The sequence below is a fragment of the Engraulis encrasicolus genome, chromosome 17 (genome assembly GCF_034702125.1).
Source record: "Engraulis encrasicolus isolate BLACKSEA-1 chromosome 17, IST_EnEncr_1.0, whole genome shotgun sequence".
NCBI classification, from domain to species: domain Eukaryota; kingdom Metazoa; phylum Chordata; class Actinopteri; order Clupeiformes; family Engraulidae; genus Engraulis; species Engraulis encrasicolus.
This window is the reverse complement of record NC_085873.1, coordinates 22106753-22120454: the sequence shown is the minus strand read 5'-3', so window position 1 is coordinate 22120454 and position 13702 is coordinate 22106753. Positions and strand designations below refer to the sequence as shown.

The 13702-nt window shown below is 44.3% G+C and overlaps 1 protein-coding gene across 2 annotated transcripts; it reads right to left on the bottom strand.

The window, feature by feature from the left end:
• Positions 1-1294: 1294 nt before the first annotated feature.
• Positions 1295-13131, bottom strand: kctd5b (potassium channel tetramerization domain containing 5b). Of its 2 annotated transcripts, none has more exons than XM_063221976.1 (7): positions 12546-13131; positions 8257-8365; positions 7410-7501; positions 5105-5200; positions 4844-4948; positions 3691-3816; positions 1295-2776 (listed from the first exon to the last, which is right to left on the bottom strand). In XM_063221976.1, the coding sequence occupies exons 1-7, from the start codon at positions 12768-12770 to the stop codon at positions 2747-2749; spliced, it is 783 nt and encodes a 260-aa protein (XP_063078046.1). In that variant the 5' UTR covers positions 12771-13131; the 3' UTR covers positions 1295-2746. The 2 variants fall into 2 exon arrangements, with proteins under 2 accessions (XP_063078046.1, XP_063078044.1); XM_063221974.1 differs by lacking the exon at positions 4844-4948 and having other exon boundaries at positions 12546-12838; positions 12948-13124.
• Between the last annotated feature and the right edge of the window lie 571 nt (positions 13132-13702).

Sequence of the window (13702 nt, the reverse complement as noted above, 5' to 3'; positions counted from 1 at the left end):
ACTGTTAAGTATGTACAAAATACTCTCTAGAGGGCGAGGCAGTCTGCTTAATAGGGGCACTTGACATACAGTATAGCAACACATTTGCAAACATCGCTAATATCCAGGGGCTCGACGAGACCAGAGATTGTCTCAAATGCAGTAGTAACAATAAACATGCTATGCATCCATTTTCATTTGCCTCGACTTGAGCAGAACAGGACCACTGCAGCCTTTTGGCTCACACCAAGGTCCACTACGTAAAGCTCTACTATTAAAAGGAGGGCGAGAGGTGGGCATAGATATACTTCATCTGAGGCAGTGATGGGTATTGGGTAGACCTCCATATTCTACCCTGGTCATACAATGTTAAGATATTCGGGTAAGGTTGGGTCAGGTTGGATGCAATCGTGTTAATGCCTTTAACATAAAAGTATAATAACCAAATATTTCTAGCCAATGGAATACAGCGGGCTAGTATATAGCATGCATGTGTGCGTGGCCTATGGAGATGGGAGGCAGTAATGTGAAAATTTAATGCGATACACAAAATGAATAAATTGATAAAATTGTAAAGGAAGGTGGTATAGGCATCAAATTTGGGGCTTTGACGTTTGTAAGACACATAAAATGTACTTCAATGTCTATTTAACTACCCTAGTCCATATTTAACTGGCAAATGTAAATATTGGCCCCATCCCATTTTAATATGTTGCTGATAATATGATGTAATAATAAGGCAACAATTAAATCAAGAGCATGTTAACTCCTTGTTTAAGGAAAAAGAGAACGTGGATCAGGCACCATGAAGTGTGCTGTCATACTTATGCTTCAAGATGAAGTCTGGTTGGAATGCCTACAGAAGATCAGGCATGTGCAGGTTGTTTCTAAAATTGCCCTCACAATAAGGAGGATGAGTGGCAAACTCCCGAGCTAGTCCCTAACCTGCCAGAAGATGATCCCGTTGGCATGTACAGTATGTAGAGAATGTAACCCCCAGGGTCTTCTACCACCATGTTTAAAGTTACCTCTTGGTTAACTAAACCAGGACCCCGTTTCTCGACAGTGTCGTTGCTAACCGATTAACAACTTAGTAAGTTGCCAATGGGAAATTTACATTACAACCAAGTAAGTTGCCAACTTAGTTAGCAACAACACTGTTGAGAAACACACCCCAGCAGGTTCATTACTCTGGCAGTTCCCCCCCAGCTGCTGTTTAACTTGTGGTGTTGAGGCTTAAAGCATGACGACATCCTTCAGATCTTTAGTTAACATACCCAAGCATGGAACTCAAATACAACATAGCAACCCTGACTCAACTCGTTTCCATTTTAATTATTAAAACGAAACTCACCAGGTTACTAACTAACCCGAGATATTGCCTCCGTCTCCACCACACACAAAAAGAGGACTCAACTGTAGCCTACAGTATTTATGGGGCGAGAGTAGGGCTGCACGATATCAGAAAAAAAAATTGATACTCGATAATAGCATGCAATACCGATATTTAGAAATATATCATAATGTTTTTCTTGTCACTAATTTGTCAGTCTGTGTGGGGGGGCGAGCCTTTGGTCGTGGCGGGCTTCTCACGCATTTGTTGACATTCAGCTAGTGATTGGACTGCACAGAAAATGTTTTATTTGTTATTGATAATTAAGTCATTTTCTTATTTATCGCCATTCTTGATATCGCGAAATCGATACATTTTCGATATATTGTGCAGCCCTAGGCGAGAGAAAGGCATAACTCTGAGCAAGCTGCAGAAGAACCCCATCTGTTTCCCAGCTCTGTGATTCCCTGGAATGTTTTTCATGAAGTGTCTCAAGGGACAGACAGAGCCAGTGCTGATAATTAGCAAGGTTAAGATACGAGGAGAGGAGGATAACAGGAGGTGGTGTTGGGACGAGGTCAAGAAGATAATAATAATAATAATAATAATAATAATAATAATAATAATAATAATAATAATAATGCTCATCAGTACTCTCTTCAGTGGGAGACGTTTGATGAACCAACACAGGCCCTGATCTAAAAACAGCAAGACCCACCGAAAATAATAATAACAACAACTGTTAATTAATTAATTAAAAAAAAGACAAAAATGAACAAAAACAGATCCAGTTGAACAGGCACAGAGAGGAGATCTGTTGCGACGTCACTCCACCCCACCCCACCCCCCCTTTTCCCTTGTATTTACAGCTGAATGTTTACAGTCCAGTGAGCAGGAAGGATTCCAAGACGGTGGCTCAGTAGCGACACCGGGTTAAGTCAAACCTGGAAGTAGTTGTAAATCAGCTAATAGAAGACGCCGGAGTCCTCTCTCTCCCTTAACTCGCTGATGGCTGCAAAGACATCTATAAGCTGGTTTACCACTTTCTGTAGGTCAACTGTAGGCCAGGTTGATGACTTAACCGTGTTCGTTACAGCTGAATTGTTTAGTCAAGGTGAGCAGGCAGGCAGGCAGGAGGATCATCAGACGGCTTCTTCCTGCTTCGTCCTCCAGGGTGACGGTGACGTGATGTCGTGCTGTTGGCTTGTTGATATGTCTTGCCTTGCGCGTGTGTGTGTGTGTGTGTCCCTGTTTTTTTTTCTTTTCTGGGAGTGTCCTTGGCAGGTCCTGGCTCGTGTTCGTGGCATGTTTTTGTTGTTGTCGTGGTTGTCGCCGACGTGCGTTGATATGTTTTTTGTTTTTCAACAGGGAAGCTGATATGAGTTTTGCATGTTTCGTTGTCTGGCCGTGACGAGGTTTTGTGCGGTGCTGTGCTCATATTCTGGAGCCGCGTTCCTGTAAAATCTGTGCAGAGGAGGAAATAAGCGGTTGTAAGGAGGGGCATGCGGAGAACCACAGAAATGCATTATGTAAACAAACAGAGACAAGTGTCAAGTGTCACACGCACGCACACACGCACACACACACACACAGACACACACAGACACACACCAGGCCTAAGGCAAACATAGGTGTATCCGTTAGGGCTTTTGTAAGTGGGAACGGGATGTACGGCACAGCAAAGCACAGTCTGCCCTTCAAAGGCAATGTGCAGTTTCTGCATATTTTGTCAAAACTGAGTTTAGACTGAAAGTTGCCTTCATAACACCTCTTTTATCTAGTTACAAAGCCTTATGGTCCCATTTTAAAGATATTGCCATGTCGAATTTACAGTAAGTGCAATATCCGACCTAATACCAATACTTTCTTTTTCTCAGTTTGAATGTTGGCGTAATTACTGCACTTTGCCTTTGTAGGGCACAGCTGGCTTTCTCGCTGGGATTAAGAAAAGTACTCTGCTCTACTCTAGTGCGTCTCACCTTGGCTTTCTCGCTGGGTTGGCTGTTGGGGCCGTAGGGCTAATACCAGTACTCTACTCTACTCTACTCTAATGCACCTCACATTGGATTTACTCTACTCTACTCTCTCTCACGTTGGCTCTACTCTACTCTACTCTACTCCTCTACAGTGCCTCACCTTGGCTTTACTCTACTTTACTCTACTCTACTCTACTCTACTGCGCCTCACCTTGGCTTTACTCTACTTTACTGTGCCTTACCTTGGCTTTCTCACTGGGTTGGCTGTTGGGGCCATACGGTTGATAGAAGTACTCTACTACTCTACTCAACTGCGCCTTACCTTGGCTTTCTCACTGGGTTGGCTGTTGGGGCCATACGGTTGATAAAAGTACTCTACTACTCTACTCAACTGCGCCTTACCTTGGCTTTCTCGCTGGGTTGGCTGTTGGGGCCGTAGGGTTGGTTGTGGAGCTCCTTGGAGACCACACACAGGAACTCCGCCTGGTCCTCCGTGCCATAGTTGTAGGAGGAGCCGATGCTGACCAGCTGTGACACACACACACACACACACACACACACACACACACACACACACACACACACACACACACACACACACACACACACACACACACACACACACACACACACACACACACACACCAGGGAGAGATACAGAGGAGCAGATTTGTAAAACGAGCAAAAGCAAAGTCCATCATATAATTCCGTTGTTACATGGTGCTCTTCTTGTGTAGACTCAAGAGAGAAGTGACAAGTAACAATGTGAGCATGTGGCTGTTTCACTAAAACCAGAGGTGTCAAAAGTAAAAAAGTGAAAGTGTACAATGGTGTACAACACTACATGATATTACATAGCTGTTACACCATTTACTCCATTGTGCCTAATGAGAGACAGATAAGACTGTGTTGTTGGTGAAAAACACTTAAAAACTAGTAGGACCCACTACAAACTTGATCCAACAAGGACAGAGTCATCTGATCGTACGACAAGTACACAGGTCTACTGGTTACTCAGAGAAGTTACCCGTTATGGAAGGAAACTTTCAAATCTTTTTTTTTATACTTTTGCTTTTGACATCTCTGGTTAAAAGTCATGCAATGCGATGCGAAAACCAAACAAAAAAAATTACCAGTGATTGCTACAGAAACTCCCTAACTTTACTAAACAAACCAAAGCAAAAAGTCATCCAAACATCCATTTTGTGTGTGTGGTGCAGTGACATGCTCAGGCATGCCTGGCCTTAGCAACAATGGACCTGTTGCCAGGTGTGGAGACTCCAGCTGCTAGCAGTGAACCAGAAAACGAAAACACACACACACACACACACACACACACACACACCCACACACACACACCACATGTTTACCACCACCAACATAATCTCAACAGAAAAACACAGGACAGAGAAACAGAGGGGGATAAAAACAGAAGAGAGAACAGAGAACAAAAACATCCGCCATTCGCAAGGGGGTGGGGGGGTGTGGGAGGGGGTGGAGCATGCCGGTAATGGGGCGGAGAGAGGGCCAGAGAGGAGAATTGTGGGACACACACCTCTCCACTCGGAGCGGGGTGAACAGCCTCCTCCCAGTTCACTTCGCGAGACACAATCAGCAGAAACTCTGACTTCTGGGCCCGCCCATAACCTACACTGACAAGCTGCAACAACCAATCAGAGCAGAGGGCAAGGCCCACGTCATCAACAACAGCAGCAGCAGCACTGCGTGATTGGCTGGAAGAGGGGGACGGGCGGTGAGCTGGGGGGCGGGGGCGGGGGCGTGGGGAGCGACAGGTGAGGTACTGGCTGAGGTTTACCTGCTCAAACTTCCAGCCGTCCGACATGGTGGAGACCATCTGGGTCAACTCCTCCTCCTGACACTGCAAAACCCGGTAGACATGCTTCACAGGCAACTAGAAGAGGAGCAAGAGGAGGTAGGAGGAGGTGAAGCAAGGGGAAGAGGAAGAGGAGGAGCAAGAGGAGGAGAAAGAAGAGGAGCAAGAGGAGGAGGAGGAGCAAGAGGAAGAAAAAGAGTAGGAGGAGGTGGAGGAAGAAGAAAGGGAGCAGGAGGAGGAGGAAGAGGGAGAAGAAGAGGAGGAAGAAGAGGCAGCAGAGGAGGTGGAGGAAGGATGGATGGTGGAGGGAGGGAAGAATGAGGAGGAGGAGTGGAGTAGAGAAGAAAAGAGAGATTGGTTATTTTCAAGACACATAAAACGTTTTTAACACGTTCAACTAAATAGAAACTGACATCTGCAAGGCATTTTGAAGGTTAACTCAGCCAGGTTTAATACTTACAAGCAGAAAAATATACAGTACATTAAATAAACATGACCTTAATCTAACATTATAACATCATATTCTACTCTCCCTTTTGTGGGTCATTTGGAGCTCTGCCAAAGATATTCGGTTTGGTTATATCCATGAAACAACCTTACGTTAAAAAAAAAAGACTGGTAAAGGCGGATGTCCGTGATATGACATCACATCTGCTATTACCTGACTTTCAAGAACTGTATTACCCACAAAACTGACAAGTTTCCAAACAAGCAATCCACCTACACGTTATGAGTGGTAGCGTACCGTACTGAATAAATTAAAAACAGCATAGCTTGTGCCTGCAAAAAAAAACGCTGATACATAGGAACTCGTTTCATGGCCAAATATCTTTGACAGGGCTCCAAACGACACCCAACATACAAGAGTGAATAGAACATAAGGTTATGATGTGAAATCAGAGGCCAAATGTAAAAAAAAATGGTTAACCATGGGGGGTATTCCAATAAGATCACTCAGATAATTGGATCAGATAGTAAAACAGCCTTGACTCCTCATTTTCTGCAGCCGATAGTAGAATAGTAGATTGCTGTAGGCTGATTTGCTAACTATGGCTGTAGGTTAACCAGGTTCCCGTGTTTTTGGAAAGAAATCATTTAAACCCAAACCGCCCCTCCTCTTCCATTGCTACTCGAGTCTGATGCATCTAATTTTAACGACTGACCCGGCACCTGTGTGTCGTGCCACCTCCGGCCTCTTCCGTGTTCGTATTCTTGTAAGACTTAATTTGAAATCCATCTGAACTGGGCCTCTTCCCATTAGAGGAGACCTGTGGTGAGAGTGGTAGCACTCAGAGATGAGCTGCCACCGGGACTACACACCCAGGGCCGAATTAAGATGACCTGGGGCCCCTAGGCTATAGGTTGCTTTGCCCCCCCACCCCCTCCCCGGAGGACATATTTTGTGACAAATGTACATAGATAGTGTCATAATTACAAGGTAGGAACATGTCTACCAACTGTACTCGACAACACACGACGCATCTTGTCACAATTCTGCAATTTTTTTTCCTCATTTGGCCAATTAGGGTCCCCCTGGCAGGTGGGGGCCCCGTAGGCTGCAGCCATATCTAGCCTGTGGGGGATGGCCCTGCGCACGTGGCTAATGAGCTAAAGAGCTTCTTCCCTCCCTTGGGAACATCTCTCTCTCTCTCTCTCTCTCTCTCTCTCTCTCTCTCTCTCTCTCTCTCTCTCTCTCTCTCTCTCTCTCTCTCTCTCTCTCTCTCTCTCTCTCTCTCTCTCTCTCTCTCTCTCTCTCTCTCTCTCTCTCTCTCTCTCTCTCTCTCTCTCTCTCTCTCTCTCGCATCATGCCGATAGAGCTTTCAGACTAGATCAATAAGAAAAACAAGCTTTCCCTCAGCACGAAACAGATCCAACTGTATACAACTGTATAGTGAGCAACCACTGAAACAATAATAATAACAATAATAATAATAATAATAATAATAATAATAATAATACATTTTATTTCAAGCAGTTTACAAGATACCCAAGGACACGTAACAAAACAGAAGGGTAACACAGAAGTAGAAGCAAACAAAAGTCAGCATGACACACAAGCAGCATGACGCACACATCAACTCGAACACAGCACTGTAAACTTGAGGAAAGGGGGAAATATAAAAACTGACTAGATAGGTGACCCAGTTGCATTCAAACTCCCCCAATATAGACATCTGTGGGGAAGAGGCTCAGCTTGTGCCTCTGATGAGCCAGTGAGGTGTGTGTGTGTGTGTGTGCGTGTGTGCGTGCCTGTGTGTGCGTGCGTGCGCAACATGCCCCATCTTACCTGGGTGGTTTTGGTGTCTCGTTCTCTGATCTTGTCTTTGATGAGTTTTATTAAGGAGGTGATGTTATAAAACTCAGCTTCTTCCAGGACCCCTATGAAAACACACACACACACACACACACACACACACACACACACACACACACACACACACACACACACACACACACACACACACACACACACACACACACACACACACACACACACACACAAGCATATTAGACAACACAACCATTTAATATACAAAAAGGAAATGCAAACTGCATATTTCATTAACTGTACTTTATGTATGAATGTCTGTGATTCTAAATTCTTAGCTTGTAAACATCTAGCCTGCCTATTTTGGACACCAGATGGAAATTAGCCTTTGTCTGGTACATTTACATGTATGTATGTGTTCACTAAAGGAACAGTCCAGTCCACACTTTTGATTTTCACATAAATCTCCAAGCATTCCAAGCATTATTCATGAATGTGCATATGCATATCATTTTCTTCCCAGTGTTTTCAGTACTTAGATTTATTGGTATCAGAATTATTAGCATAGTTTAGCATTATCACTGGAAGTAAATGGGAGCATAAGCCACAAGTGATCACAGGATGGGATTAAATAGCGCTTTTTTTGTTTGCTCCCATAGACTTGCATTGCTATGCTTAATTTGGCTACACTACGGAATCTGGGACTTAACTACATATGAGCACTTTCTTGAAATGAGGTGGACTGTTCCTTTAATGTGCAATGTCGTGGGGGAAAAACCCAAATATATATAAATAAAATAATATTAATAATAATAATAATTAAAAAATAAGAGTGTTAGTGTACTCCAAGTGAGTGCATTCATACCTTCCTCTGTGAGGTCTCTGTTCAACACCAACTTCCCGTGTCTCAGGTAGTTGAGGACCGGTCCAAAATACACAGGATCCCTGTCAATCAGATATGCTCCAGAGTCATCCTGCAGAGAGAGAGAGAGAGAGAGAGAGAGAGAGAGAGAGAGAGAGAGAGAGAGAGAGAGAGAGAGAGAGAGAGAGAGAGAGAGAGAGAAAAGGAGAGAGAGAGAGAGAGAGAGAGAAAGAGAGAAAGAAAGAAAGAGAGAGAGAGAGAGAGAGAGAGAGAGAGAGAGAGAGAGAGAGAGAGAGAGGACACACAGGGAAGGAAGGAAGGAAGGAAGGAAAGAAAGAAGGAAGGAAGTAGGGATGGAAGACAGCATTAAAGCTATTAAACTTTTAAGCAGCAGCACAGAAAAGAAAAAAAAACAAGAAGAAGCAGAAGTGAGTTAGATTCACATGAGAACCCCCAGAGATCACGCTCTCTAAAAATACACACACATTCAAACACACACGCACACACACACTCACTGACACATGCAGTTGCACATGGCATATGCAGCAGCACACTTACAGGAACCCCTGCGTGGCAATCCACCACCCCCAACCCCAGCACACACACACACGCCATTCTATAGTTGTCTTTGGTTCCAAGCAGGCACTGAGAGGGCAAATGGCATTCTCTAGCTTAAATGGGTTTAAATATTGATGCACAGAGCAGGTCTTGTGTGTGTGTGTGTGTGTGTGTGTGTGTGTGTGTGTGTGTGTGTGTGTGTGTGTGTGTGTGTGTGTGTGTGTGTGTGTGTGCCCGACAGTAACTCCCTTCTTAATGTGTGCAGTCAGCCTCTTCTCATAAATTATGGAGGGCCATACGAGCACGTTTCAACACACTCACTCAGAGAGAGAGAGAGAGAGAGAGAGAGAGAGAGAGAGAGGGAGAGAGAGAGAGAGATTCAGGCTCAGACTCCGAGACACAGAATTAACCCGATGTAATCTTTTTTTCCCTAAAAGGCTTAATTGGTTGAATCGTCCTGTACTGTGCCGTGCCGCGCGTGCGTGCCTGAAATGCGGTCCAAAGCTCAGGGAAAACAGAGTGCCACGTGCCACAGCTGAAGAGACGAGAAGACATATCCTCACACTCTGGCGTGCTTAATGCTTCAAGCAGTTTTAACTACAGACTCACTTTCTTTTTTTGGGGGGTTGCATTATTTTTCAGGCAGGACAGTATGGAGAGAGACACAGGAAATGAGTTGGGAGAGAGAGAGAAAAGGGGGAAGGTCGGCAAATGACCCGGGCCGGAATCGAACCCGGGTCGCCGGTGTGGCAGTGCAGTGCCCAGCTGTTTGAGCCATGGCTGGGCCACTTATTCATTTTCTGTGCAGTTTAAAAAAAAAAAAAAAAACTCCTTCCTCAAATCAGCTTGACATATTTACTTTTATTTTGTTTCAATGTGGTTTTAACTAATCTCTTGTTCATTTTCTATGCAGTCATTTTAGGTAAGCTTACTCATTCCTTGCCACACTTATTTGCTTGGTGCAAATGAGGAGTATAAAGGTGGCGAGTATGTGTTTGTAAAATGGTGACTATGCATGTACTGTAAGCATGTAACAATTGTGACACAAAGTCACAAAAATATGACAAAAGCTGTAATTGGATTTATTAATTGATTCGTCTGGTGTGAAAATGAATATCACTTTGTTTTGAACATTACTTTGTTAAACTCAGCGAGATGCTTTATGTTTTGCTTGGCACAACATTCTCCAACTCAGATTCTCAAGCCATTTGGAGCGATTTCATTTGACTGTGGAGCAAGAAAATCTATACATGTGGGGCTCTCATATGCCTGTGCATGATGTGTAACAGCAATGAAATTTAATCTCTTTTTCGACAAGTGGTGAATTTCAAATGTCGATACGGATTACAGTCACACAGGTTTACTAAACGAAGTTTGACCGAAGTTACCCACTACTACTACTACTACACAAATCTCCAGCTCCCGCATGCTTAGCAACGATAACTACCTTTTTTACACACAGGAGGCAATTAACTGAGAAATGTAAAAGCTGTAAGTTAACTGAAACAGATACAGTAGTTGCGGGTTTCCCCATGTGAATTCTCTGGGGTTTTTTTTTCATTCTCTTTTCGTTTCTCTGAATTTCACCACAAAAGAAATCACCCTGGGACAGAGAATATGCAGAAGACCGAGGTCACAAACTTCAATAAATGTGTGTAGATGCGTAGCTTTGCCACAATATGTTATGGTGGCTGTTAGGTATATTCTATGCTATTGTGTTGTCTTGTATTCTTGTAGCTTTATTGTGTCTGCGTGTGGGTCAAAGACGTCCAACATGAAATTGTCCTTCAGTGCAATGGACACTTTTGCTTACTGTTACTGCAGAACACATTATTTTTTTGGCTTGGCTTTCATGTATTCACTTAATTTTTTTTGAAAATCACGTTTATTACAGTTACAGTAAGCAAAAGTATCCGTTGGCACTGAAGGACAATTTCATGTTGGATGTCTTTGACCCACATGTGGTGTCGGTATAGGTGCAGAATAACAGCACATCTGAGCTACACTTGGTGACCCAATTATATCCTGAAGACAAAGCAACAGAAACAGCCACGCATACGCATTTACATTAGCCAAATAAAATAAAAGCAGGATTATAGAAATATAAAGACCGAGATGGAACTCTTTACCAGCTAATCCCAACCACTGCTCTCTTTGGGTTAAACGCTGTGATTATTATGGATTAGGAGATTATTTTGAGATTACCGTCTGAGATTAAATTATGAGAGACGGTGAGCGGCCGGGAAAAAGCATGAGAATGCAGGTCACTACCAACAATTTTGGGGAATTCCCTTCGCGTTCGTTTTGACCTCAGCAACAAAGAATTAACTCACACGTTTGCTTTTTAATTCATTTGAATGAAATTCATCAATGACAATTCGTTAGAGAGTTATCCAATCCGGGGTCCTGTGTGGTGCAGGAAATTCTGTGCAGGCCGGGGAGGCAAATTGAGTCTTTTTCGGTGGATGAAGGGACCAGAAGAGAAAGATTAGAGAGTAAAAGGGACAGATGGCCGAGCAGCATGGGAGTGACCTCGTCATCATGACCCCTATCCCCACACACTACTCAGCAAATGATGCGGGAGCATGCAGCATGTCTGACCAGCTCTGAATGAGCAGAGAGAACTGTTCCAAACTCACATGAAACAACCAAGGCTATAGTGTGTGTGTGTGTGTGTGTGTGTGTGTGGCTTCAAGGAGAAAACCTGAATAACCTTGGTAACAATTCCTTGCATATACTATACAACATTATTCATTTATGATCATGATAGTCAATGCATGACAACATGTGACCTACATGTGTACTACTGCGCATGGTAACCCATGCCAAGGCATTTGCCACTTGAGAGCAAATGCCCATTCAAGCCTCGCCATCCTCTGAACAGCCTGTGTGTTTAAGCAAAAACTTGGGTTGCTTCAGCGCCCCAGACAAGAGAGGGTCTGTATGCTATGGCGCGCAGTACGCACGCGCGTGGGGACGAGGTCTGTGTCAACCCCAAACTGAGTGAAAGCGGATTACAAACACTCAAAGGTCGAACGTCATATTTCAAATGGAACCGTACATCCAGGGTGACCAGTTTTCATGACACGTTGGACGGAAACTGAACGTTGCAAATCACCGCTGCAGACCTAGACAAACCGTCTCATTTTGGCGATGATAGTTACTCGCGAAATGAGTGAGATACGGTTGGCTCGCGCAATGTCGCGCACACAAAGAAAGACTTGGAATAGTGATCTAGTTCCCCCATGTGGTTTGATACAATTTTCAGGTTGTAATAGTCTCAATTTCCACCCTGGAAGAGAAGTGGACAGTGGTATTTATTGCACTTCCTTGCAAACAAAGGCACACGAACTGATCCGACAAAGTCGAACATTTCCAACACTTGATCTCTTCTAACTTTCACACAGTTGCCAAGACACCCCGATGGACAGTTGGCAGACAGTCGGGGAAAGTTACCTTTGGCTCGACAATTTGGGTTAAATACTTTAATTTCGTCAAGCTAGCAGAATCATGTCCTGGACCTGGGTGATGTGCATTACGTTACACAAGGAACTCTGTCCTCCTAACTAATTTATGGGACTCAGAATTCACTGAATCATGCGCCGATGCTTCGCGCTGAATATTGCATACGCGCAAATTGTCCTGTGTACAGAAGAAGCCCATACATTCTTGTGTTTTCCCGAACTATTGAACGTCAACGCTTACTTTTTCTATCCCGAGTCGACTTTGCTTACCTTATCGGAGTCCAGATCGGGATCCGCCTGACAGAGGCGGTATAGAAACGACTTCGGATCCCGACAGAGGGTTTGTCGTGTTGTTAGGAAATGGGTGCCGCCGACATTTAGTCGTACCCATTTCGACGTTCCGTTGAAAGACGTCGGGAGTTTACCTCCCGGGGAAGACAGAACAGGGCACCTTCTGCAGTCTTGTCCGCTGGTATCGCTGCTATTCTCGGCCATTCCGCTTCCTTGCCTTCTCTTCGACGACTGGGGCGCCGGCAGGAAACGGCCAATGCGAGCGTTCCGCTCTGCAGACAAGCAGCGATGTGAGAGGACGGGGAGTGTCTTTTGTATTTATTTTACATGAGAAAAAAAGATACCATAAAGCCCGTTCAAAACTTCCCCGTCCTGTTTTACCTGTGGTGTTTCGATGTGTGACCGTACTCTGAAGAACGCATCCAATTTTTTGCCTTTACTTTGTAGCCCTCGAACAACTTCCAATCGTCCGGTGTGGTTCGTAGAAGCTGTGGTCTGGGGGTAAACACAGCAAATTCCTCATGACAGCTCCCGTGCATACGGTCATTATGTTTCCGCAGGGGGTTGGGCTACTGGGAGATTCCTCAACTGACCGCCAGAGGGCCAGTAGTGTAGTTCTAGTCGGAAACCCCGCCCACACACGGCGTTCCACTGATATTCCACTATGGGCTTTATGGGCTGAGTCCTCTTGAATGAGGACTGATGGTGCTACTATAAATAAGATTACTCACCTGAAGAATGATACACAGACGTTTTAACTGCTACTTGGTTAGAAATGGGAAGAGATGCCTGGAATGATCAAATATAATTTTGCCAGGAAATACTAGTGGATGTGAGGCTAGACTAGATCATTTTGGCCCTCTTTCACTCCACATTTTGAATTTCTCACTCTGAAAAATAGGCTTCTATTTTTTAGAATTTTAAATAGGCACTGGGGGTTTCCTGATATGCCTACAGCTTGACAAAGCGAGACTCGGCCACCACTTTTTGCACAATCGAAAAGCAAAAATTGGAGGCCTTGTCACGCTGTGTCGCGCTGTAGGCCCTCCAGAAAACCAGCAGTGGAAAAGAGCAATAATACCCCAATTGGATCCGTTGGGCAGGTGTACGGGCGTCAAAAATCACACATCCACTTA

What these genes read in the sequence shown, in the direction of transcription:
- kctd5b (XM_063221976.1), bottom strand. Translation starts at nt 12,770, where the DNA reads ATGGCCGAGAATAGCAGCGATACCAGCGGACAAGACTGCAGAAGGTGC. An exon ending in CCGATCTGGACTCCGATAAG is followed by an intron (nt 8,366 to 12,545) that starts GTAAGCAAAGTC and finishes CTCTCTCTGCAG; the next exon opens with GATGACTCTGGAGCATATCT. An exon ending in CAGAGACCTCACAGAGGAAG is followed by an intron (nt 7,502 to 8,256) that starts GTATGAATGCAC and finishes GTGTTTTCATAG; the next exon opens with GGGTCCTGGAAGAAGCTGAG.